The sequence below is a fragment of the Carcharhinus amblyrhynchos genome, chromosome 3 (genome assembly GCF_965287045.1).
Source record: "Carcharhinus amblyrhynchos chromosome 3, sCarAmb.v2.hapA, whole genome shotgun sequence".
Lineage (NCBI taxonomy): Eukaryota > Metazoa > Chordata > Chondrichthyes > Carcharhiniformes > Carcharhinidae > Carcharhinus > Carcharhinus amblyrhynchos.
Window position 1 is genome coordinate 6,731,521 of NC_137326.1, and position 24,436 is coordinate 6,755,956.

Consider the following 24,436-nt stretch of genomic DNA (forward strand, 5'->3'; position numbering starts at 1 on the left):
GTTGGGTTGGGTTGGGGGGTGCGGGAGGGGAGCGGGGGGGCAGGGAGGGCTGAAATAAAGCAAGGCTAAGGACCCGGTGAAATAGTTAGAACCCTGTTAGACCAAGCCTCACTTCTCCCCGCGACCCCCCCCCCCCCCCCCCCAACCTCAATTTGGCTGTGCCATAGCCACCCAGCGAGCAAGGGAGGGGTACACTTTGGACAGCGCCTTCTCGGCGGAGGGGGGGGGGGGGGGACGCTGGCCGGCGCCTTCCCGGTGGTGGGGGGGGGATGGCATATTGTCCAACGGCATCAATTGTCCTGCAGCATCCGTTCTGTACCACTGGGATCGGTCTTCAAGTTTTGCTTTTAAAACTCCCCTCGTCAGCAACCCCCCCCCCCCTCCCCCCCCACTTGGACCTCGGACCTCAGCATCTCGTGTGACCAGCACTTCAACACTTCGGGCAGCGAGGGACATTTGGGCAGCGGGTTTATCCAAGTGGGAAGAATCCGTCTTAATTTAAAGGAAAAGAATTAAACGCGGGGGATTCTCTTGCAAGTCCAGAGGCTGATCGGACCCCGCTCTCTCCACCATCGCACCCCCCACCCTCAGGACTTTGACCTCCCTCTACCCCAGGCTGCCTGTCTCCTGGGATTCTGTTGTCCTTCCCTTGGCAAAAGGCGTTTAACTTTTTTGTGTTTTTTTTAAACCGTTGCAGTTCTTGTTGCTTCTTGAACAGCTGTTCTGACAATTGACTGTAATTACAGCGAAATAAACCTCTGCCTTTTCCCTCAGTCGCCCGTGTGGTTTATTCAGGCGTGCTGGCACGGGGAACGGGATTTGTGAAACTTAATTTTGGGAGGAAGGTTACTTGCAGAAGGGAGTGAGGAAAACCGCATTATGAAGAAGGATCTGGCAGACAGGGTAGATCCAGGAGATGGTATTCTTGTGTGTTGTCGATTTTTCACTGAATCCGTTTAGGGTGGTGGGATTGGGGCCGGTGACCCCCAGAATATTACCCCCCGTTTGGGGTTTGCCAGTTCGGTGACCTGTACCGTTTGGCCACAGGAGGAGGTTGCTCCCAAACCCACTTGCCCAGGGACCACTAACGGCACATCCACAGCACAGAATGGATGGGCTGATTTCCCTGTTCCCGCGTTCCAGCTTTGCTTTGGATAGCTGAGTGTGTCTCGCCTTGGCAACAAGGCAGCATGTGACCCCCGGGTGTGGCATCTGGCAAAATTGGAGTCGACGAGAAACAAGTGTAAACTCTCCGCTGATTAGAGTCATCTGTGGCACAAAGGATGATGGTTTTGTGGTTGGAGGCCAATCATCTCAGCTCTAGGACATCTCTGCAGAGGTGAGGGCAGTAGAGCGGCCAAGCTGATTGGCCGTTTGCAGGTAAAATTTGCATAGGTGCAGTCACTGCGACCAGAAAGTGGACCTCCGAAAGACACCCTCTATGTTCGAATGAAGGCAAGTGTCCAGGTGAGTGCAGCAGAGTGGCGAAGCTGGTTGGTTGTTGCAGGTAAAATTTACACAGGTGTAGTCACCGCTACCAGATGGTGGTTTGTGGAGGCGCTGTTGTGGAGAGACAGTTAAATCCCAAACACTATCAAAAAAAAGTCATCAGGAGGGCCACAAACAAGGAGAAGGTGAGTTGAAATTCTTTTATCCTTTTACCTGTATAAGGGTAGTATGGCAGCTGGGGCAGTGGTATGCTCCTCCTGTCAGATGTGGGAAATTAGGGAGCAATCTAGTCTCCCTGACAACTTTGTCTGCAGGAAGTGCTTGCATTTGCAGCTCCTCAGAGACCGCATTGTTTGTTTGGAGTGGCAGATGAATGCTCTCCGAAAGCTCGTGATTCCAAATAAATCTGTTGGAGTTTAACCTGATGTTCTGAGACTTCTTACTGTCTGTAAGACGATACGGCAGAAGAAAGTCAGTGGACTTGAGGAACCAATGGAATCAGAGTGAGAGATCAACCTCAGAGGGTGGAGACCTCTCCTGGGCAGAATCATCAGGCAGCCATGTAGTCAACGCATAAGGATTGGAGCTCCGCTCCAGGGCAGCCTAGAACAGCAAACCACCTGTACAAGTTTCTTTTATCAATAAACACCTTCTGTTCCCAACAAATCTCTCGATCACACTGAGTGCCACTACATAAGGCCACTGGAGGCTGGGCTGAGAGAGAGAATGGGAATAAAACCAGGTGAAGTGTTAGGGATGGAGTCTGCAATTGCATTTGATTAAGTGCCACTTTATGTAGCAGAAGCAGTAGGGGGATTAGGGCCCTGTGGGGATGATGTCTGATGAGTCTACTGGTCTTCCATAAATTAACTGAAGCAGCAGGAGATGTAAAATTAATGCATAAAATTTAGTGTGATGCTTTAATTAGAGAAGAGGGGACAATTGGATTCAGCTGTGGTAGATTTTCCAGCTCTCTGGAAGTTCGGACCATTTTCCATCACAGACTGTAAATAACACTGGCTTGCCGCCTTGTCCATGGGTTAACATGTGGTGTTGCAGTGGTTAACACTGCTGCCTCACAGGTCCAGGGGACCTGGGTTCGATCCCCAGCTTGGATCACTATCTGTGTGGAGTTAGAACGTTCCCCCCCGTGTCTGCGTGGGTTTCCACCGGGTGCTCCAGTTTCCTTCCACAGAATAAAAGACGTGTTGGTTAGGTGGATTGGCCATGCTTAATTGCCCCTTAGTGTAGCCGAACAGATGCTGGACTGTGGCGACAAGGGGATTTTCACAGTAACTTCATTGTGGTGTTAACGTAAGCCTACTTGTGACAACGATAAATAAAAAAATCTAATAATTCCTCAACTCCTCCACTCCTGTCTCATTCCATCCAAAAAGAGAATTGATTTGATTTATTATTGTCACACGTATTAGTATACAGTGAAAAGTATTGTTTCTTGTGCACTATACAGACAAAGCATACCATTCATAGTGAAGGAAAGGAGAGAGAGTGCAGAATGTAGTGTTATGATCATCGCTAGGGTGTAGAGAAAAATCAACTTAATGCAAGGTAGGTCCATTCAAAAGTCTGATGGATTGGGCTACATTCACAACCTTTTGTAGTTCCTTGCGGTCTTGGGCAGAGCAGGAGCCATACCAAGCTGCGATACAACCAGAAAGAATGCTTTCTATGGTGTGGGCAATTTTAAGCCTGTCTCCCTGTGGGTATAAGAAATATCTAGTCTTGATGCCCCCAGCGATGCAGATGTGTGGACCTGTTTTGATGCAATAACCTAGTCTCACCAATGAATGTTAACCTTACCTCCAAGTCCACTGTGCAGTATCTGTACCTCCAGCCTACTGGATCCCCACTCCTAAACCAACTCCTCATCCCCCAAAACAATGGTCCTCAACCAATCTGTTCCTGTACACTGGTGTGCCATGAAGAACCCCCAAAGCATATTGCGGTGCACAGGTTGTGCTGTGAAGAATCCCCCCGCGAAAAAAGATTCAAAATCCACGTAACTAAACTAAAACTAGGCTCCGTCCTCAGCTGCTTGGTCAACATCTCTAAGACCCAAAGAATCTTGGACCTCCAGCACTGGCTGGGAAAGAGCTGCACGTGCGCAGTTTAGAGTCTTTACGATGGTCAGATCCATGCTCCAGGGACTTGGAGTTGAAGACAAAGGTCCACAAGCGCCCGCACAAGAAGAGAGCAAAATCCCTGGGAGAAGCGAAAGAGACGGGGAGGGGTCGGGGGGAAAAAAAAAACAGGCGAGAGGACAGGGAGAAGTTACAAATGAAGTTCCCAGCAAGAGAAGATGACGGGAGGTGAGTCTCAAAGTGTTTTATAGTGTAGAGATGTGTTGTGACGTATTAAAGTCTCACAACATCACGTTGAAGTCCAACAGGTTTACTTGATAGCACGAGCTTTCGGAGTGCTGCCCCTTCGTCAGGTGAGTGGGGAGAAAGTGTCATTCACTTGATGAAGGAGCAGTGCTCTGAAATCGCGTGCCACCAAATAAACCTGTTGGATTTTAACCTGGTGTTGTGAGACTTCTCACTGTGCCCACCCCAGTCCAACGCCGGCCTCTCCACATCGTGACGTGTTTAAGGTTGGGAACCACTGATCTAGAATACCATCACCTGGATCTACCCTGACCACTAATTCCCCCCCCATCCTGATCTAGTCACCTTCCTTCTCACCTTTTGGCTAGGTGACCGTACTCTCTGGGCAATGCTTTGGGATATTTTTCCACGTTAGAGGTATAAATACAATTTACATCAAAGGGTTTTTTTAAAAACACCCACAGTCTTGATGAGTAGCCTCATCAGCAGTATGTTTAGCTGTAAGACCATCCTCCCTCTATCCTGCCTTCCAAATTCATCTCCATCAGTTCAGCCTGCAATTGTTTTCCCCTCTCTCGGCCCTGAATCCATCCTCACTTCCAAAAAAATCAACAGATTGGAGCACAATCGGCAAGTTTGGGTCCAGATTAATTGACCTGATGATAAGATGGCTGCAGAGGGGTAATCGTAGAAATCCTACAGAGCAGAAGGAGGCCATTCAGCCTATTGTGTCTGTAACGGCCTCAATCCCATCCAGGCTCTATTCCTGTAATCCCAAACATTTACCCTCTTAACCATCCCCCACCCGACACTAAGAGTCAATTTAGCACACCCAATATGCACCTAACCAGAAAGTGTTTCAGACTGTGGGAGGAAACCCACGCAGACACGGGGAGAATGTGCAAACTCCACACAGACAGTGACCCGAGGCCGGAATTGAACCCAGGTTCCTGCCGCCGTGAGGCAGCAGCGCTAACCGCTGTGCGCACCGTTCTGCCCAATACCAACAGTCCATCGGAGCTCTGATAGTTGTCAGTAGAACATCTGGCTTTTAGTCTGAGGGTCGAGAGTTCAAGTCCCTCTTTGGGACAAGGGGGGGGGATCAATGTCTTCACCCACTGTTCAAACTGTTAATGTTATTTAAAATAAAACCAACTGTCCATTGCTGGCCCTTGAACTTTGACTTTTCACCCACTGACTGCCTGCAACAGTGCTCGTTGTTTCTTCAGAAGCAGCAGGGAGCGGAGGAGGTTTCGGTGGCTAAAAGCTAGCCGGTGGTGGAAGCTGATGTGATTCACCCGAGGCACTGAAATAGGAATTTCACAGTTATACCGTTTGCTTTGTAAGTTGGAAGTAGATCAACCCTTCTGTACGCTTGAGTGAGGAAAATTAGGAATGATAAGATCGCTAAGCGGCAGACTCCCCACCAAGAAAATTAAATATAATGCGTGCTACAGGAAGCAGGGGAATGGAACAGGTAGGATCATATAAACATGATATTAGGTATAGTAATCAACTCATCATTCAGTGTGATTTTGGAACATTGATTGCACAGCACGAACTGCATTAGTGAAACCAGAAATAGATCAGGACTTTTAACAGCTGCAGGGATTGTCTCAAATACAGAAATCCAACGTGTTATATGTTTCTGGGGAGATGAAATGATGCTCGGGAATGAGATTGGCTTTCATTTGATCCTAGGAATGTAGCTTGCGACAGGTTGTGAAACACAACCAAGTCTCAGCGCTCCAGCATGGCATCTAGTTTTCTATTAGGCAAAGGACAGCGTGAGGTGGGGGGGGGGGGGTGGTAGGAGGCAAGAGAAAGGGAGAAAGCAGATAGGTTTCTCTGCCCATTGAAGTGGTGGAGGCTACCTCGTTGAATGTGTTTAAGTCACGGGTAGATAGATTTCTGATCGATAAGGGAATTAAGGGTTATGGGGAGCAGGCAGGTAAGTGGAACTGATCCACTTCAGATCAGCCATGATCTTGTTGAATGGCGGGGCAGGCTCGAAGGGCTAGATGGCCTACTCCTGCTCCTATTTCTTATGTTCTTATTGGAAGACTGGGTTTGACCAAATGTCTCAAAAGTTCACACGTACTAGTCCTAATTTCTATGTGCGTATGTTTGTGTGAACAAAGAGCAAAGAAAGTTACAGCACAAGAACAGGCCCTTTGGCCCTCCAAGCTTGCACTGAATATGCTGCCTGACTTAACTAAAATCCCCTACCCTTCCAGATATCATATCCCTCTATTCCCATCCTATTTATGTATTTGTCAAGACCTTAAAGTCACTACGTTATCCACTTCCACTACTTCCCCTGACAACGAGTTCCAGGCACCCACTACTCTCTGTGTAAAAAGTCTGCCTCGTGCGTTTCCTTTAAGTCTTACGCCTCGCACCTTAAACCCATGTCCCCAGTAATTGACTCTTCCAGCCTGAGAAAAAGCTTCTGACTATCCACTCTGTACATGCCTCATAATCTTGTAGACTTCTATCAGGTCGCCTCTCAACCTCCTTCATTCCAGTGAGAACAAACCAAGTCTCTCCAACCTCTCCTCACAGCTAATGCCCTCCGTATCAGGCAACATCCTGATAAATCTCTTCTGTACCCTCTCCAAAGCCTCCACATCCTTCTGGTAGTGTGTGCTACTGCCATTCCCTGGAAAATTATGCAGAGTTTTAAAAATATATTTCACTCCGTTTATTGTCCTAATTCCCCTCATTTCGGTTAAGAATCAGCCACGTTGTTACAGCTCTGGAGTCACATGTAGGCCAGACCAGGTAAGGACAGCAGATTTCTTTCCCTCAAGGCCATTAGTGAACCAGATGGATTTTTCTGACAATCAGTGCTTATTCATTGGAGAAAAGAAAATGTTGGAAAATCTCAGCAGGTCTGGCAGCATCTGTAAGGAGAGAAAAGAGCTGATGTTTCAAGTCCAGTCTTTGTCAAAGCTGAAAGGCATAGAAAGTGGGTGGTATTTAAACTGCAGGATGAAGGAATGAAAGATGAGTCATAGCATCAGAAACCAGGGGAAAGGCTGCTAATGGCAGCCCATAGAGAGAATAAAGGGGGTGAGTGGGCAAACGGCAGAGAAGCTGAAATGAAGATGTTGGCGGGAAGGGGAGGAGGGAGGAAAATGGATGGGACAGAGGCAAGATTTAGAAAAGGAGAAGGGAGAGAAAAGAGAAAGGAAGGGAAGGGGCATAAAGCAAGGGGGAAAGAGTCAGGGGAGGTGGAAAGAAAAATGAAGAAAGACAGATTTTCCAGCATTTTCTCCATTATTCATTGGAAGCTACATTGGATTTTTTATAATTGATTTACGGGATGCAGGTATAACTGGCCAGGTCAGCATTTATTGCCCATCCCTAATTGCCCTTCAGAAGGTAGTGGTGAATTGTCTTATTGAACTGTTGCAGTCCCTGGGGGTGTAGGTACACCCACAGTGCTGTTAGGGAGGAAGCTGGAGGATTCTGACCCAGTGACAGTGAAGGAGCAGCGATATATTTCCAAGTCAGGATAGTGAGAGGCTTGGAGGGGAACCTCCAGGTGGTGGTGGTGTTCCCAGGTGTCTGCTGCCCTTGTCTTTCCAACTACATAGTGGTTATGTAGTTGCAAGGTGCTGCCTAACAAACTTTGCTAAGTTACTGAAATGCATCTTGTAGATGGTGCACGTAGCTGCTACGGGTTTGTCAATGGTGGAGGGAGTGAATGTTTGTGCAAGGGAAAGCAATCAAACAGGCTGCTTTGTTCTAAATGGTGTTGAGCTTCTTGTGTTGTTGGAGCTGCACTCATCCAGACAAGTGTATGCATTTACACATACACAAGCATGTATACACACATAACTGAGAACATAAGAAATAGGAGCAGGAGTAGGCCATCTAGCCCTTCGAGCCTGCCCCGCCATTCAATAAGATCATGGCTGATCTGTCGTGGCTCAGTTCCACATTCCCACCCTCTCCCCATAACCCTTAATCCCCTCTATCATCAAGCATGTTAGCACGATTGGATGTGAAAGGACTGCAGAGCTTAGATCTGATCCGTTGGTTGTGGGATCACTTGCTGTTTTTGCCATTTGGTATGCAAGTAGTCCTGTTTGGTAGCTTCACCAGGTTGATACCTCACGTTTAGGCATGCCTGCTGCTGCTCCTGGTATACCCTCCTACACTCTTCATTGAATGTGTTGATCCCCAGGCTTGATGGTAATGGTAGAGTGGGGGTATACTGGCCCATCAGTTTGCAGATTGTGCTGGAGTACAGTTCTGCTGTTGATGGCCCACAGCACTTCATGGATGCCCAGTCTTGAGTTGCTAGATTGGTTTGAAGTCTGTCCCATTTAGCACGACACATCATGTTGGAGGTTATTCTCAATGTGAAGGCAGGACTTTGTCTCCACAAGGAGTGTAGTGGTCACCCTTACCTATACTGTCATGGACAGATGCATCTTTAGCAGGCAGCATGGTGAGAATGAGGTCAAGAATGTTTTTCCCTCACCTCCTGCTGCAGTCCCAGTCCAACAGCAACGTCCTTTAGAACCCAGCCAGCTCAGTCTATGGTGGTGCTGCTCTTTGTGATGGACACTGAATCCTCCCTTTCCCCGCATCCCCCTGGGTACAAATTCCACCAGCTGTACTGGTGGGATTTGAATTCTTGTCCTCGGAGCATTAGCTGGGCCTCTGATTAGCCCAGTGTCATTACCCCCACAGATCATTGAGTAAAATGAAGGAGGGAAGGTGAGTAACAAATTGCACAATGAATTGCTTTGATTATATACGGGCGGCACGGTGGTGAGCACTGCTGCTTCACGGCACCAGGGACCCAGGTTCCATTCCCAGCTTGGGTCACTGTGTGTGTGGAGTTTGCACATTCTCCGCGTCTGTATGCGGTTCCTCCCAGAGTCAGAAAGACATGCTGGTTAGGTGCATTGACCCAAATAGGCACCAGAGTGTGGGCGACTAGGGGAATTTCACACTAACTTCATTGCAGTGTTAATGTAAGCATTACTTGTGACACTAATAAATAAACTTTAAAATGTTCCGATTGAAGCTTTGATTGTTTCACTTTGCCCTCGATTGGAACTAAAGAGATAGAAATTGGAATAACAAAAGCCTTTTTATTCAACAAATCGCAGATGGGAAAAATTGTAATGCCCCTGTCCTCCATATTATAGTTTGTGTTTATATATATATAATATACATGCCAATTTTCTTTAATGTAACAAGTCCTTATTACAGACATGAAGGGTGTTTAAAATTCCCTCCGCTTAGCAGACATTAATTTTCTAAAATTGTCAGAGTTATTATTACAAATGATGATTTCACCAATCTGTTTCTAGACGCAAAAGATCCAACACCATCTATGTTGCATCACTGACGATAGTTTGACATTTTTTTTCTCCATAATTAGCAATAAAATTGAGTTTGTGGCGTTTTCTCAGAAATTTCTCACCCGCCCCGGGTGACAAGAGCGTTTTCTTCACGGAAGAAACTAACCAACGGAGGCCATGATGACATCGACAGGAACTTCATCTTTACTCCGTGCGGTCACCTGCATTGTCACGCCGTCCATCAGGGCGAGCCTTGCCCGCACGAGGAGGTCATGACCTCCACGGAAAACGCCTGAAACAGGGGGAAAAAAGATGGCAAGGTTATTGGATCAGGGTCAATGTTGTTGTGGGGGAGGGAAGGGAAGGGGGAACATGAGCAGCAGAAGGAATAAAGTTAATACAGCACACAAACAGGCTGTTTGGCCCATCAGGTCTGCACTGGTATTTATGTGCCACATCAATCTCCCCACCTCTCCATTTCAGCCCTTTCACTCCCGTGTGCTTCAGCTAGTTTTGCACAGTCACCCTGGGAAAAACCTGTTTCTGGTGTCCCTGTGCTGAGGCAGTGCAGCCATAGTGCATACAGTGGATACAGTAGTTAGCGCTGCTGCCTCACAGTGCCAGGGACCCAGGTGCAATTTCCAGGTCACAGTCTGCACGTTCTCCCACATGTCTGCGTGGGTTTCCTCCCAATTACGTGCAGGTTAGGTGGATTGGCAATGCTAAATTGACTCTTATTATCAGGGAAGTTAGCAGGGTAAATGGTGGGGTTATGGGCCTGAGTGGGATTGTGGTCGGTGCAGACTCAATGGGCCAAACATCCTCCTTCTGTACTGTAGGGATTCAATGAGTTTCTTTTTAAAAGTCTACAGTGGTCAGAGCAATACAAACCAAAGTTTAACAACATTTTACTACGTTAAAGGCACTATATAAATGCAAGTTGTTGGTAGGGGTTGACATAAATCACAATAAACCAACTGAGCCTGGGGAAGAGAGAATTGACAAAGATCGAACTCTCCCTTCCACCTACAAGAAGCAGATCTCTGGGACAACCGCTGAAGTTGCAGCAACAGGAGGCTTAATCAAGTTATTATGTCTGATTCTAGTCACAACTGGCCATAGCTTGCAGGGGGGCTGGAGGAGGTTGGAAAAGCACCTTACCTGCCAAATAAAGCGTGTGCGAATTCTTATTCTCCGGCACTTTATCAGACCGCTCACATGGCTGCATGCCCAGGAAGTTAACAATGTTATTCACAGCCTCTGAAAATACAAACAAGTGCAAGGCTTAAAGACGAACTATATATGGCATCAACACAGTTCCTGGCCTAAACCCATCTGCCGGCACCCAGCAGCTGACTTAGAACTGGTGCGGACCAGGGGAATCCAACTGTTCAATTAAATCAACCGTCTGCAGTCTAATCCAAATGACCGAATCCTAATCACTAACTCAGCCTGCTCGCAGACACATTGCTCACTGCTGGATATTAAACTTCCCAAGGAAGAGACTAAATATTCAATCCAGTCCCCGTCTCAAGATATACCAGCAACTCGACCACTGCTGGGTGTTAGAGAGGAGCTGGGCCAAGCTGGGAGCAGGCAAACACACATGCACACACTCACTCAACACACACACACACACACATAAACTGCATCCTTTTCAAAACTGCAGCGAGATGCTAGTCACATCGCACTCTAATTTCTTGGGCCAAGAGGGGTTTATTTGCAATAGAGTCCCAATAAGAAACATTATTAACAACCTGTGCTATCTGCAGCTTAGTGCTACAAATGTTAACCACTGGTTCCTACTAACCATCGAGTGTTTTCATGCTTGACAAGGCGAAGGTCTCTTCCTTCTCGAATTCGCTCCCCACCTCCTCCCAGGCAGCGCTGAAGTTTGGCTTCAGGACTTTCTGGATGTGATCTGCCACAGTGATCTCCACATCTTCCAGCTGGGAGAAGAGACAAAACAAAGCTGGCTGTGAGTAGTATCACATTCAATATGGTGGGAGGGCCAACAGGTATGGGGGTTCAGGCAACATGAGCCATCGAGCTGAGGGTAAAGACACTCATTCATATTTACTGACACGTCTGCAGCAAAGTTAATGTTTGCAAACGAGCACCTCTAGCCTCAAACTGCACAGAATATCCTGAGCGCTGGTAGCTTCGTGCATACCCCTGACTGTATTTACACTCGGGTGGAGTATACATGGGCTTGAGGTTCAAGTTAAATAGAAGAAGAGAAAAAACATGATTCAGCCCATCATGCCTGTGCTGGCCAAGGAGCTATCTAACCTAATCTCACTATCCAGCTCTTGGTCTTTAGCCCTGTAGGGTACGTTATTTCAAATCTATACCCAACTATTGTTACTAAAATACTATGAGATCCTCCTCTACTACCTCTTCAGATCGAGTCTCAGACTCTCCCAACTGGGTCAAAAAATGTCTGAAGTCCCCTCTAATACTTCTGCTGATTACTTGAAACCCATGCCTCTGGTTACTTTAAGGGAAGCTGGTCTTTCCCAGCCATTCTATTTTGGCTACTCAATTTTATTCAACTCAATCAAATCTCCCCTCAGCCTCCTCTTTTACAGCCCCAGCCTGACCAAGAATCCTGCAGCTGAAGTTCTCCCCTGTTAGCAACATCCTGGTAAATCCCTGCATTCCCCAAGGTGATGACATCCTTCCTGGAATGCTGTATTAGAATTTGCCTCATTCCTAAAGCTAACCAAAATTCAATGTGAGTGTCAGAGTTTTAGTTTGTGTTAACGTCAGTTATTGGTCAGAACAACGGGAGTAGGAGCTGTAGTGGACATGTTGCCAACACGTGTGAATAACAATAAAAACCCCCAAGCTGTATCACATATTTGAGTGTCGCGGTCACCCTGTTCCTTTTGTGATATTAACTGATCAACAGCTGGACCATAAGACGGCCATTAGGTGAAGTCTGGAGACAAACGAGAAGAAACTTGCTACAATGTACATTGGGGGTATCAGGTGATATAATTCACAGGGAAAGGGTACACAAACCAGGGAACGGCCCCATTAAAGTCAGAACTCACCACACAGCTATCTACAAAGGCCAAGTTTGATCACCTCACATCTGCAAGAAGCCAGCTTATATGAATCTATTGTATGATGATAATAGTCTTAGTTACAGCTAATGGTGAGTGAGTATCTGGACAACACACGCAAGTCTGGTTTCAGAGTTATTTAACTGCGCTTAAAAGATTTCCTAACATGCAACTAGTGTCATATACAGTAGCCTCCCTACTCTTCTATCCTATGTCTTGGCTAATAAAGGAAAATATCCTGTACTCCTTCATAAGCATATTATCTACCTGTCCTTTTACTTCGAGGGATTGGTGGGCACATACTCCAAGGTCCCTTTGTTCCTCTCCACTTCTCAGTATCCTGCCATTTTTTGTAAAATCCTTTGCCTTTCCCAAATGCATTACCTCACACTTGTCCAGGCTGTAATCCATTTGCCACCTCTCTATCCATCCGTGCAGTGCACTGATAAGCTCCCTGCAGCCTGATGCTTTCTTCTTACTATCAACTACACAACTAATTTTTACAGCGAGGAAGCACTGTGCTGGTGGAGAGGCCATGTTTCAGTCAAAGCAAGATCTCATCTGCCCATCTCAGGTGAATGCAAAAATTTCCACAGCGCTACTTTCGGAAAAAGTAGGGGCATTTGCCCGCCCAGTCAACATCACTCATGTAGATTCTCTGTTGTGGGATCTTGCTGTGTATAAATTGGCTATAACGGACTGTGGGACATACTGGAGTAGAGTCATAGAGTCCTAGAGGTTTACAGCATGGAAGCAGGCCCGTCAGCCCAATGTGTCCATGCCGCCCAGTTTCAAATGAATATCGAAAGGTAATCAAAAGATATTAAATGAGTAGAAATGTTTTCCTCCTACTGCATCAATAAGGCAGGGTGCACTAGATTCATCTGGATGTAAAGGTAGGTTAACGCACTCCCACTTACCACATACTCATCTTCATATCCCTCTTCGTCAGCTTCTCCTGTGTTTGGATCACAATCTTTCACAGTGAACTTTAAGGTGCAGCTGAACGTACAGGACACTAATGGAAAGAAAGGCATGAGCTTCAAGTCAAACAGGGCTCAGAGGAAAGATGTCACATTCATACATCGAGGGAGGGAGACAAAATGGCAAGGGTTAACTTGGGTGCTTGCCACAGCATCTTAACACTGCACCGATATGTGGTCACTAATTATTCACCAGCTTAGACTTTTAATTGTCAACTGGTTTGTTATCACTTCCTCAATGCCAATCCCAGATATATCAGATGCCGGATTATCCACAGCTCCCCGGGAATCCAGAACATTTTCTCGCATTTTCCCTGATGCACTGTATGTGGGTGAATTGAACACCGAGATCGACAGATAACTGATGGGCAAGGGGATCGAGGGACATTGATCAGGGTGGGTAAACCAGTAGCAATCTAATTTAATGGTGGAAAAGGCTGAAGGGACTAAATGGCCTCATCCTGTTTCTTTAATCGGATGTGGACATCATTGGTAAGGCCAGTCCTAATTACCAGTTGTCCATCCCTAATTGCCCTTGAACTGAATAGCTTGCTTGCCCATTTCAGAGGGGCAGATAAGAGTCAATCACATTTCTGGAATCACATTTAGGCTAGACCAAGTAATGAGGGCAGATTTCCTTCCCTAGCGAACCAGATGTGTTTACAGTAATGATATTTATTATGGTTGCCATTACTGAGAATAGTTTTATATTCCAGATTTATTAACTGAATTGTAAATTCCACTGGCTGCCATGGTGGGATTTGAACCCACGTCCTCATTGTTGGCCTTGGGATAACTAGCCCAGCGATGTTATCACTATTTCGCTGTCTCCCCAAAGTGATGTTCACTGAGTCACAGAACTTTGAAGTCTCGAGTCAGATAGTACAGCAAAAGCCATGGAGCAGAGGGAAAGGGGGAGGAAGGAGGTGAGAACAGGCCTGGCAGAGTACCCCAGGTCAACCAACAGGCAGAATTAAATGTCTGAGGGATACCCAACCCCAACTGTGGAAAAATGCAGAGGGGCCATGAATTCTTTCAATTCTTCCAATGATCAACACAATGCAGGTGGAAGCTGCTCAACGAGGGCTAAATATCAGGGTCTTTTAGTGTTAGGGGGATTAACAGGGTAAATATGTGGACTTAAGGGGCTAGGGTCTGGGTGGGATTGTGATTGGTGCAGATTTGATGAGCCATATGGCCTCCTTCAGCATTGTAGGGATTCTACGAAATGCAAGTGAGTTGCGCACAAAAACATGATCAGTATTTTCTTCAATCTTTTATGTTTCGTATAATTATGTGAGTTAACTAGCAGAAACTTGAAGTGTTAGCTAACCAGTACAACGTCACGCACACTTTTGGGGCAGTTTCGCTGATCGTACTCAGAGCAGAAATTTTACCCTCGGAGGTTACAAATCTGGCCACCCAAAACCCCCCAAGTAACTACAGCCGCCGTCCTCACCTGCTGTCGGATCTTCTTCCGGTAACGTCACCAGCGTGTAGCAGATGCCTGGCTGGTTATAGGAGAGGTTGGCTGCTGGGATACAGCACACCACTTCGTAACCTTCTGTAGGTTCCATCTGCACTGTGACATTCTCCAGGATTTGATCATTCAGAGTGTTGGTGCAATCAAACTGTACAGATCAAAGAGAAAATCCTTCAACAAACGCTATTCGATAAGAATGCCATTATATCAGCTTTTGCAACTGGTAGTCAACCCACTTTCCCTTCAACTGTGACCCTCAGCATCCTCCAGGCTTTCACACACAGCTTACCCAGTTATGGCATGTTGAAAGGGTTCAGATTCCTTTCTGCTCCCCATTTCAATGGCAGGCAACCAAGGTACACAGTGTCACACAAAAAGTGAAAAATCCTTCTTCTACTAACTAAGCAGCACAGTGACAGTGGTTAGCACTGCTGCCTCACAGCACCAGGGACCCAGGTTTGATTCCCGGCTTGGGTCACTGTCTGTGTGGAGTCAGCACGTTCTCCCCGTATCACTGTGGGTTTCCTCGAGGTGCTCCGGTTTCCCCCCTCAGTCCAAAGATGTGCTGGTTAGGTGCATTGGCCATGCTAAATTCTCCTTCTGTGCACCTGACCAGGCACCGGAATGTGGTGACTAGAGGATTTTCACAGTAGCTTCATTACAGTGTAAATGTAAGCCTACTTGTGACTAAAATAAACTTATAATCTTTTTAGGTACTTGCTGGAACTCTCAATTCCAACTCCCCATCATCTCGCAGCTATTCACAGAGATTAACAGTGAAATCTGAACTTCTCAATATGAGTAGTGCTGATGCGATCCTGGATCTGTGCACCTTCATGTTGGATGGTTGCATCAGATGGTCACGGAAATAGTCACTGCTTGGGACGTGCATGTTACATAGAATCCCTACAGTGCAGGAGGCGGCCATTTGGTCCATCAAGTCCACACTGACAACAATCCCACCTAGGCCCTATTCCTGTAATTCCACATATTTACAGCCTCCCACCCATTGACTGTGTCTACACTTCCTGCTGTCTTGGCAAAGCAGCCAGCACAATTAAGGACCCCACACACCCCAGACATTCTCTCTTCCACCTTCTTCTGTTGGGAAAAAGATATAAAAGTCTGAGGTCATGTACAACTGACTATAAAGAACAGCATTTTTCCTGTCGCTATCAGACTTACCTTGCATAAAGTTAAACTTTCTCTACACCCTAACTATGATTGTAACACTACATTCTACGCTCTTTGTTTCCTTCTCCATGAATGGTATGCTTTGTCTATATAGCACACAAGAAACAATACTTTTCACTGTATACTAATACATGTGACAATAATAAAATCAAATCAAATGTTAATCCCACTGACATTAAGGTCAATTTAGCATGGCCAATCAACCTAACCAGCACATCTTTGGACTGTGGGAGGAAACCAGAGCACCTGGAGGAAACCCACGCAGACGCAGGGAGAATGTGCAAACTCCCCACAGACAGTGACCTGAGGCCAGAATTGAACCAGGGTCCCCGGTGCTGTGAGGCAGCAGTGCTAACCATTGTGCCACTGCGCCACACTTGGTCAAGACTCATCACTCAACAACATCACAAGCAACAAACTACCTTGGCAATATCACACTGATATTTGTGTGAGCTCGATCTGTGCAGAATGGCTGCTGCATTTCCTACATTTCAGAAGTACCTCAATGGATACAAAGCACTGCGGGACACACCATGGATGTGAAAGATGTGATATAAATGCAAGCCTTTCTTTCTTTTACAGCCATGACTCCAGGGTGTACGGTCCCCAAGACATTACAACAGTGACTACACTTCAAAGTGCTTCATTGGTTGTAAAGCTCTTTGGGAGGTCATGAAAACGCTGCATAAACGAAAGGCAAGCCTATCTTTACTGCTGTTTCAGCTCAAATCAGAAAGTTAAATGGTCAGCACTAAGGCTATAAACAGCACCCACATACAAGCACAGGAGGAAACTGAACAAAAAGATTAATCACCCTGCCCAGATTTGCTACACAAGCAGAGAGGCAACACCTGTGAGGTCCGGGAGTCATTTACCTGGAACACAATGTGATTTGTGAAGGTGTGCTTGGTGCAGCGGATAACATACTCTGTCTCTGATTCCGTGAGAGGGACGGGGTTGGGTGACGACTTGAAAAGCGAGCCAAGGTCCTTGAGTTCTGGGATAGCAGCAAGTTGTTCTGAAATGGAATGAGATTTTCATTTGTAATCTGGCAGGTTCACTGAAAGCACCAATGCTGAAATCGATTGCTGTTGTTGTGCACGATAAACTGCAACTGCGGTAGTCAAAGCCGTCCCTACCTTGGAAAATATCCTGTCTGCTCGATGCCACCTTCTCTGGCATTTTGACTGCAACCGCTGGAGTTATTTCTGTAGTAATAAAATATCAGTTACAACTCAGAACAATGGAGAAGTACTGCTGGGGGAGGAAAGCAGAGGTATCCCCTTTTCACATCTTTCTGCAGACTTCACTGCTACAGTGATTCACCAGGCTCCTTAGTGATTTGCGGGGAGGTATCTCTGAACTTCAACATGGTTTCGAAAGGGAAGGGGGAAGAAATAAACCCAGTTTTAAGCGTTGTTTAATAGCCAATTGACTTACACCTGTCCTTACACAAGGTAGAGAATAATTCAAGCAATTTACTTATCTATACGATATGAATGTAGGGATAGGGATGTTTCACTGCAATTGTATAGGGTGTTGGTGAGGCCACATCTGGATTATTGTGTGCAGTTTTGTTGTCCTTATCTGAGGAACGATGTCCTTGCTATAGAGGCAGTGCAGCAAAAGTTTACCAGGCTGATTCCTGAGATAGCAGGATATGAGAAACTATATTCACTGGAATATAGAAGAGTGAGAGGGATCTCATTGAAACTTATAAAATTCTAACAGGGTTAGACAGGGTAGATTCAGAGAGAATGTTCCCAATGGTGGGGGGAGTCCAAACCTAGGGGTCATAGTTTGAGGATAAGATGTGAACCTTTACTCCTGCTCCTATTTCTTATGTTCTTATGTTCTTTTTAGACAAAAGTGAGTGGTGATGTGTGGAATTCACTATCACACAAAGTAGATCAGGTCAAAATATTGGGAGATTTCAAGAAGGAATTTAGGGCACAATCTCAGGCTGAAGGGATGATCACTTAAAACAGAGATGAGGAGGAATTTCTTCAGCCAGAGAGTAGTGAATCTGTCAAACTCTTTGCTGCAGAAGGCTGTGGAAGCCAGGTCATTGAGTGTCTTTAAGACAGAGATAGATAGGTTCTTGATTAATAAGGGGATCAGGGGTTATGAGGAATGGGGACGATAAAAAGAATCAGCCATGATTGAATGGCGGAGCAGACTCGACCGGCCGAGTGGCCTAATTCTGCTCCTATGTGTTATGGTCTTATAGTTCATAGTCCTAAAGGGATCACAGGATATTGAATTTAATGATCAGCTGTGAAAATGAATGGAGGAGCTGGCTCAAAGGGCCAAATGGCCTACTCCTGCTTCTAGTTTCTAATTTTTATGTTTCTAACTTTATGAAAAGCTTTTTCGAAAGAATGTAACACCAACAATACTTCCATTTCCTCATTTCTGGAAACATCTTAGAACCCAACTGCTATCAAAAAACCATTCAAAATAAAAGATGAGAAGGATCATTCAACTTAACTTGGCTCGTTCACCTGGAGACAGAAGGGGAATACAGTCTTCCCCTGGCCCAACCATACTGCCTTTGAAATGATTCCGAGATTTCAGTCTCCACTACCTTAACCAGGGAGTCATCCCACCTTTCAATAAAAAACAGTGAAGCTCGTGGTACACCTGGGACCAACGGGAAATACTGCTCCGAGAGAAATGCACCTACCAGGCTTCTGTTCAGAGATGGGAGCCATGGACAACGGAACTGATTTCAGGTCAAAGGGTTTTTCAGTCGGCTCCAGTGTGTAGTGGTGCAGTGCTCGTTCCAGGCCTGGAATGGATACTTGCAGTCCTGGACAAGGAGACATTACATTGTTTTTAAAATGCACTTACTGTGCAATATGTTGAGCATTTTATAATCTAAAATCTGAGATACACCATGCATTTCATTCTCTGCAATGTTCTTCAGGGCAGCATAGCTGCACAGTGGTTAGCACTGCTACTTCACAGCGCCAGGGACCCAGGTTCAATTCCAGCCTTGGGTGACTTATCTGTCTGGAGCTTGCACGTTCTTCCCACGTCTACATGGGTTTCCTCCAGATACTCCGGCTTCCATCCGCAGTCCTAAGATATGTAGGTTAGGTAGATTAGCCACGGTAAACGTTTGGAGTTACAGGGATACAGAGGGGGAAGAGGTCCTGGCTAAGATACTCTGTCAAAGAGTCAGTGCAGATTAGATGGGCTGAGTGGTTTCTGCTGCACTGTAGGGATTTTATGATGAAGCAACTGAAGAAACATGTTGGAACACAATCATCTGTCACCTCACCTAAATAAATATTAGTTACATTTCAGCTTAACTAGCCAGGTTTCTTCGCCCCTTCACTGGCAGTAATGTCTTCACTCAAGCTGTGAAATTACCCCCTAAACCTCCCGAGTGCCTCACTTCTTTGAGCATCTAATATTTCTTTTCTTGGTTTGGTGTCAATTTGTGTTTCATTGTGCTCCTGTGAAACACTTTAGGTTGCTTCACTAGGTTAAATGTGCAAATAGAACATTGGAGAGTCATTTGGCAACATAGGGCATCAAAGCTTAGCCCAAGCCTCTCCTCACTCTATTTTCAGACATGTGCTGCAGAAGTCACTGTCTAGTCCTTAGAGGTGAGATCTCTGGTTCACTTTCCCATCTCCCTACTCTTAGCGCAGAGGCCAATTCCAGTTCTTATATCTGAGACATGAAAATAACACAAACCGGAGATCATGGATGGAAACCAGCACCTTTGTGGGTTCTACAGCCCACATGACAAGACATTCATTGAACCTTTTAATGGGGTGGGATTTGCAATAAATATTTATGATCTATTAGTGTTACGACCAGGAAGACAACCTACATCAGAGTTCACACATTTGAGGCTCCTTACCATTGAGGATATAGGCCGAATTCAAAGCCTTCTGTTTCTGCTCCAGCACACTCAGGTAAAAGGTGGCCCGATCTCGCACCTCGTTGTCATCATCCATCATGCATCTGTGCAGAGTACAGAGTTGCATCACAACATTTAATGACAAGATGTTCAACATCCAGGGGACACGCATGTAAAACTTAATCGACAAAAGAACCTGGAAAAATTAGGAAAACTTTTTTTTTTAAAAAACGCACCACGTCATTTGGATCTAGCAGGATGGAGGAAGCAAATTCAATCACAGCTTTCAGAAAGGGATTAGATAAATGAAAGAAAATAACATATTTTGCAAGGCTCTAGGATAAGATCAGAGGTGTGGGAATAGTTTAATAGTTCTTTCACTGAATGGACAGGAGCCAAATGGCCTCCTTCTGTGCTATGTTTCAGCACCTTGTGCTAATACTAAATATCTCCCTCAAATGTATGTGACTTTGGATTAACAAGAGCGAACACATATATATGCGTGCACACAATCTTTAATTAAATCATCTTAATCAAATTCTAAATCATTTATCAGTAGCAACAGCGCAGAATTTCAAAGGTCCAGATGCCCTGGTTTAAGATCAGAGCCAAGACAGGCAGGTGTTAATGTGGGTTGTTTGTACTCAATAGTTGAAATTTGATTTCCAAGAACTGGAGGCTGACTTCTAACTCAGTTGCCAGCCCCCCAGGGTTAGAATGGAGTCTCCAGGAATTGAAGATTAATCTCAAGAAACCATTCCGAGCAAACCAGGAGAACAATCATAAGGATATTAAAAGAAGTGTTTTTCACATCTCTTTGAGCACTAATTATCAAAGTATTGGAGAAGGGAATAGGGCTGTTCAACTGACATCCAGAATCGACCAAATGGGTAACTCATCATTGTTCCAATTAGCTAGGGAAAAACGGGTGCACCGTGGAGGGAATACTGGTGCACCCAGCTGCTTTCAAAACATCATTCAAAATAAAAGTTGAGTTGCAGTTTATCTCCGACAGAACATCTTACCCAGACCCTATCAATGTTAACGGTAGGATTGCCAATTCTGGTTAGCGTAGTCCTTCAGGTTTTATCACATGACATGCCAGCCTCTCAAGAACATGATAAATTGGGGCAGGAGTAGGCCATTCAGCCCCTAGCCCTGATCTGACGATCAGTAGGTTCATGGCTGATCTTATCCAGGTCTCAACTCTCCTTGTCTGATAGTTTTTGAGGCAGAGGCTAAAGGGAACAAACACTCTCTTTCCATCACATTTAGGAAGAGACTTTCAAAGACTCTCAATCCGCCGAGAAAAAAAATCATATTAATATAATAATCATATATATTTAGCACATTTATGGCTCATATTTATGCAAAATTCAGTTTTCAAGATCATTGGGTTAATGGTAATCACTGAACCCTGAAGCATTTGTCCCAACACTCATATTTTAAACATTTCTTTTGCTTTGTCTACACGTGAATCTGCACATTCCCTCATCTAATTAACCGTATTAACTTAAGATTCAGTCCCCAGAGCTTCAACAGGAGGCAGTCACAGGACTTGAGCAAGTTCCCAACTTAGGACGGCACGGTGGCACAGTGGTTAGCACTACTGGCTCATAGCACCTGGGACCCAGGTTCGATTCCCGGCTCGGGTCACTGTCTGTGTGGAGTTTGCACATTCTCCTCGTGTCTGCGTCGGTTTTCTCCAGGTGCTCCAGTTTCCTCCCACAGTCCAAAAATGTGTGGGTTAGGTTGATTGGGCATACTAAAATTGTCCCTTAGGTGCATAGGTTAGAAGGATTAGTGGGTAAAACATATAGGGACATTGGGGTACAGCCTGGATGGGATTGTGGTCGGTCCAGACTTGATGGGCTGAATGGCCTTTTTCTGTACTGTAGAGTTTCTTCTTCTATGATTTAGTCAGTGGTCAGAGCCACTGAAGTTTCCCACCCTCGGACAGCTGGTACCGTTAATTAATTCTCTCACTGCAGTGAGACCAATGGAGCTCTCCAGACAGAGCAAACATGGATAGTTTGTGGGTTCCACTGAATATCTTTATCAATTAAAACGTTGTCCAACTGAACCCTTTTTGTCACCTGAACATCAAAGAATTAAACAGCACGGTAACTGGCTATTTGACCCATCTGGCCTCTGCTGGTTCTTTGGAAGAACTATTGCCAATCAGTTTCACTTTCCTCCCACCCGAACATGGGCAGCACAGGGGTTAGCATTGCTGCCTCACAACGCTAGGGACTTGGGTTCGATTCTCCACTTGGGTCACAGTTTGTGTGGAGTTTGCATGTTTGCCCCGTGTCTGCATGGGTTTCCTCCCACACTCCAAAAACGTGCCGGTTATACGTGTTGGAGAATGCCAAATTCTCCCTCAGTGCACCCGAACAGGCACCGAAGTGTGGCGACTAGGGGATTTTCACAGTAACTTCATTGCAGTATTAATGTAAGCCTACTTGTGGCTAATAAATATACTTTTTACTTTACGTCACATCCCTGCAAATTCCTCCCATATTTATTCACCTTCCTTCTGACAGTTACTATTTAACTTGTTTCCACTACCAGTACATTCCAAACTATCATAAGCCGTTGAGGAAAAATATTTTTCTCAAACTACTTCTCGTTCTTTAGTAGAAACCTTACATCGCTCTCCTCTGCTAACCCATCCTTCTGTCAGCAGAATGGTAATTTAACATCTTTATTCCATCAAAACCATTCATGATTTGAACACCTCTACCAAACCTCCTCCTGATCATCTCTGCTCCAAGGAGAACATGTCCAGTTTCTGTATCCTTGCTGCCAACAGGAGGTCACGCAAAACCTGAAGGCAATCTAATTAACTCATCCTTTCCTTACAAGGTGCCTCTGTGCCTCCCTGCTGGGAAGTGCCTGATCTCTGTTCTGCAGTTTCCCTTGACAACGCCACAGAGATCAGAAGCCCACACTGAGGATGGGAAACAGCATGGTTTCTGAAGTTCAGGAATAGCAGATGCTGGCTGAACTCTGCAAATCCAAATAATCTCGGCAAGCACTTAACACTGGCCCAAAATCTCTCCGCCTTAATACCAACCGCTTTTACTGTCAGGACAGATCTGTCTTTTCAAATTTTGAAAAAAAGTCTTTTAAAAGAGTTATGATGTTGGACAACCTTCTGTTTGATCCTTCAGGGCTGAAGTTCCAAATGCTTATTTAGCACACTGGTTTTCACACTCAAAACTGCCATTCCAACATGTTTGATACAGTCATAAAACCTTTTCAAATAATCCCTGACATTTAATGGAAAACAATATCATTAAAATGGTATACAGTGCAATTTGGCAACCGCTTACAGAGCAGAACACTTAAAATTATCACAGAAAATTCCAGCCTCCCCAGATTGAATATAAATCAGTGACTTTCACAGCATTAGGGCTTTATTGAGAGAACAAACGGACCTGTATTTATGAACCTTTGGGATGTCCCAAAGCACTTTACAGCCAATGAATTACTTTGAAGTGTAGTCATCATTGTTACATAGGCAAATTCCCCACAGTAAACAGAAATAGCTAAAACCATTTCTAATTCAACAAATGTATTTAAGCTGACAGATTTAAAAATATCAGTCAAGCTTCTGTGTTTGGCAGCCTTAACGGGAAGTTAAGTCTCGGGAATGCAGCTGGCTGCAAGTTCTCCCGGGGTTTGATAATGCGGAATCAACTCCAGGGAACTAAGAGGGGATTGCACTCCCGAGTCCCTGCTCCCTCCCACCGCCAATCCCCAAACTAAATTTGATGGAGCACCCGCCTGCCCACTCACCCTTTCCTCTCAGACAACTTGCTGTCGACACGACAACCCAATAGCCAGGAAACTCAATATGACAGGCTTTAGTGGACTGGAGGTAATGTAACATTTATTTATTAGTCACAAGTAGGCTTATATTAACACTGCTATGAAGTTACTGTGTAATTTCCTTAGTCACCACACTCAGGCTATGCCTGTTCGAGTACACTGAGGGAGAAGTTAGCATGGCCAATCCACCTAACCCACACATCTTTGGACAGTGGGAAGAAACCGGAGCACCCAGAGGAAACCCATGCAGACACGGGGACAACGTGCAGACTCCGCACAAACAGTCACCCAAGCTGGGATTCAAACTCGGATCCCTGGCGCTATGAGGCAGCAGTGCTAACCACTGTGCCACAAAATGTGTTGCATTTATACAGCACCTTTCATGATTTCAGGACACATTTAATTGGTTGACAGGGGCTATGGGAAGTATAAGTTAGTGTTTTAAATAGGAAACAATTTGCTCACAGCAAGGGTCCCACAAACAACAATCCTGTAATTGACCAGGTAATCTGTTTTTTTTATCAAGTGACGCTACTTGAGAGGTAAATATTGGCCAAGACGCTGGGGAGAAACTTCTGCTGTTCCCTGAGAGAGCCAGGAATCTTTTACATTCATTTGAGAGGTTCTACGTTTTACCTAAAAGGTGGCACTTCCAACAACGCACTTCTCCTTCAGCACAGTGGCTGTGTCAGCCTAGATTGCAGTTGGCTTTTTCACAAAAAAAGACAAGATTTTTTAAAAGTTTATTTATTAGTGTGACAAGTAGGCTTACATTAACACCGCAATGAAATTACTGTGAAAGTCCCCTAGTCGCCACACTCTGGGGCCTGTTCGGATACACTGAGGGAGAACTTAGCATGACCAGTG

The 24,436-nt window shown here is 45.4% G+C and overlaps 1 protein-coding gene across 1 annotated transcript in view; it reads right to left on the reverse strand.

The window, feature by feature from the left end:
- Window positions 1-8,891: 8,891 nt before the first annotated feature.
- LOC145363374 (coatomer subunit gamma-1) overlaps window positions 8,892-24,436 on the reverse strand; it is a 60,961-nt gene continuing 45,416 nt past the window's right edge. Inside the window, exons 16-24 of the mRNA XM_080218654.1 lie at window positions 19,733-19,836; window positions 18,542-18,667; window positions 16,995-17,063; window positions 16,731-16,873; window positions 14,638-14,809; window positions 13,116-13,213; window positions 10,935-11,073; window positions 10,286-10,384; window positions 8,892-9,416 (exon numbers count right to left, since the gene is read on the reverse strand). Of these exons, the coding sequence (XP_080074780.1) occupies window positions 9,286-9,416; window positions 10,286-10,384; window positions 10,935-11,073; window positions 13,116-13,213; window positions 14,638-14,809; window positions 16,731-16,873; window positions 16,995-17,063; window positions 18,542-18,667; window positions 19,733-19,836 (1,081 nt within the window). The 3' untranslated portion in view covers window positions 8,892-9,285. The remainder of the gene's footprint in view (window positions 9,417-10,285; window positions 10,385-10,934; window positions 11,074-13,115; window positions 13,214-14,637; window positions 14,810-16,730; window positions 16,874-16,994; window positions 17,064-18,541; window positions 18,668-19,732; window positions 19,837-24,436) is intronic.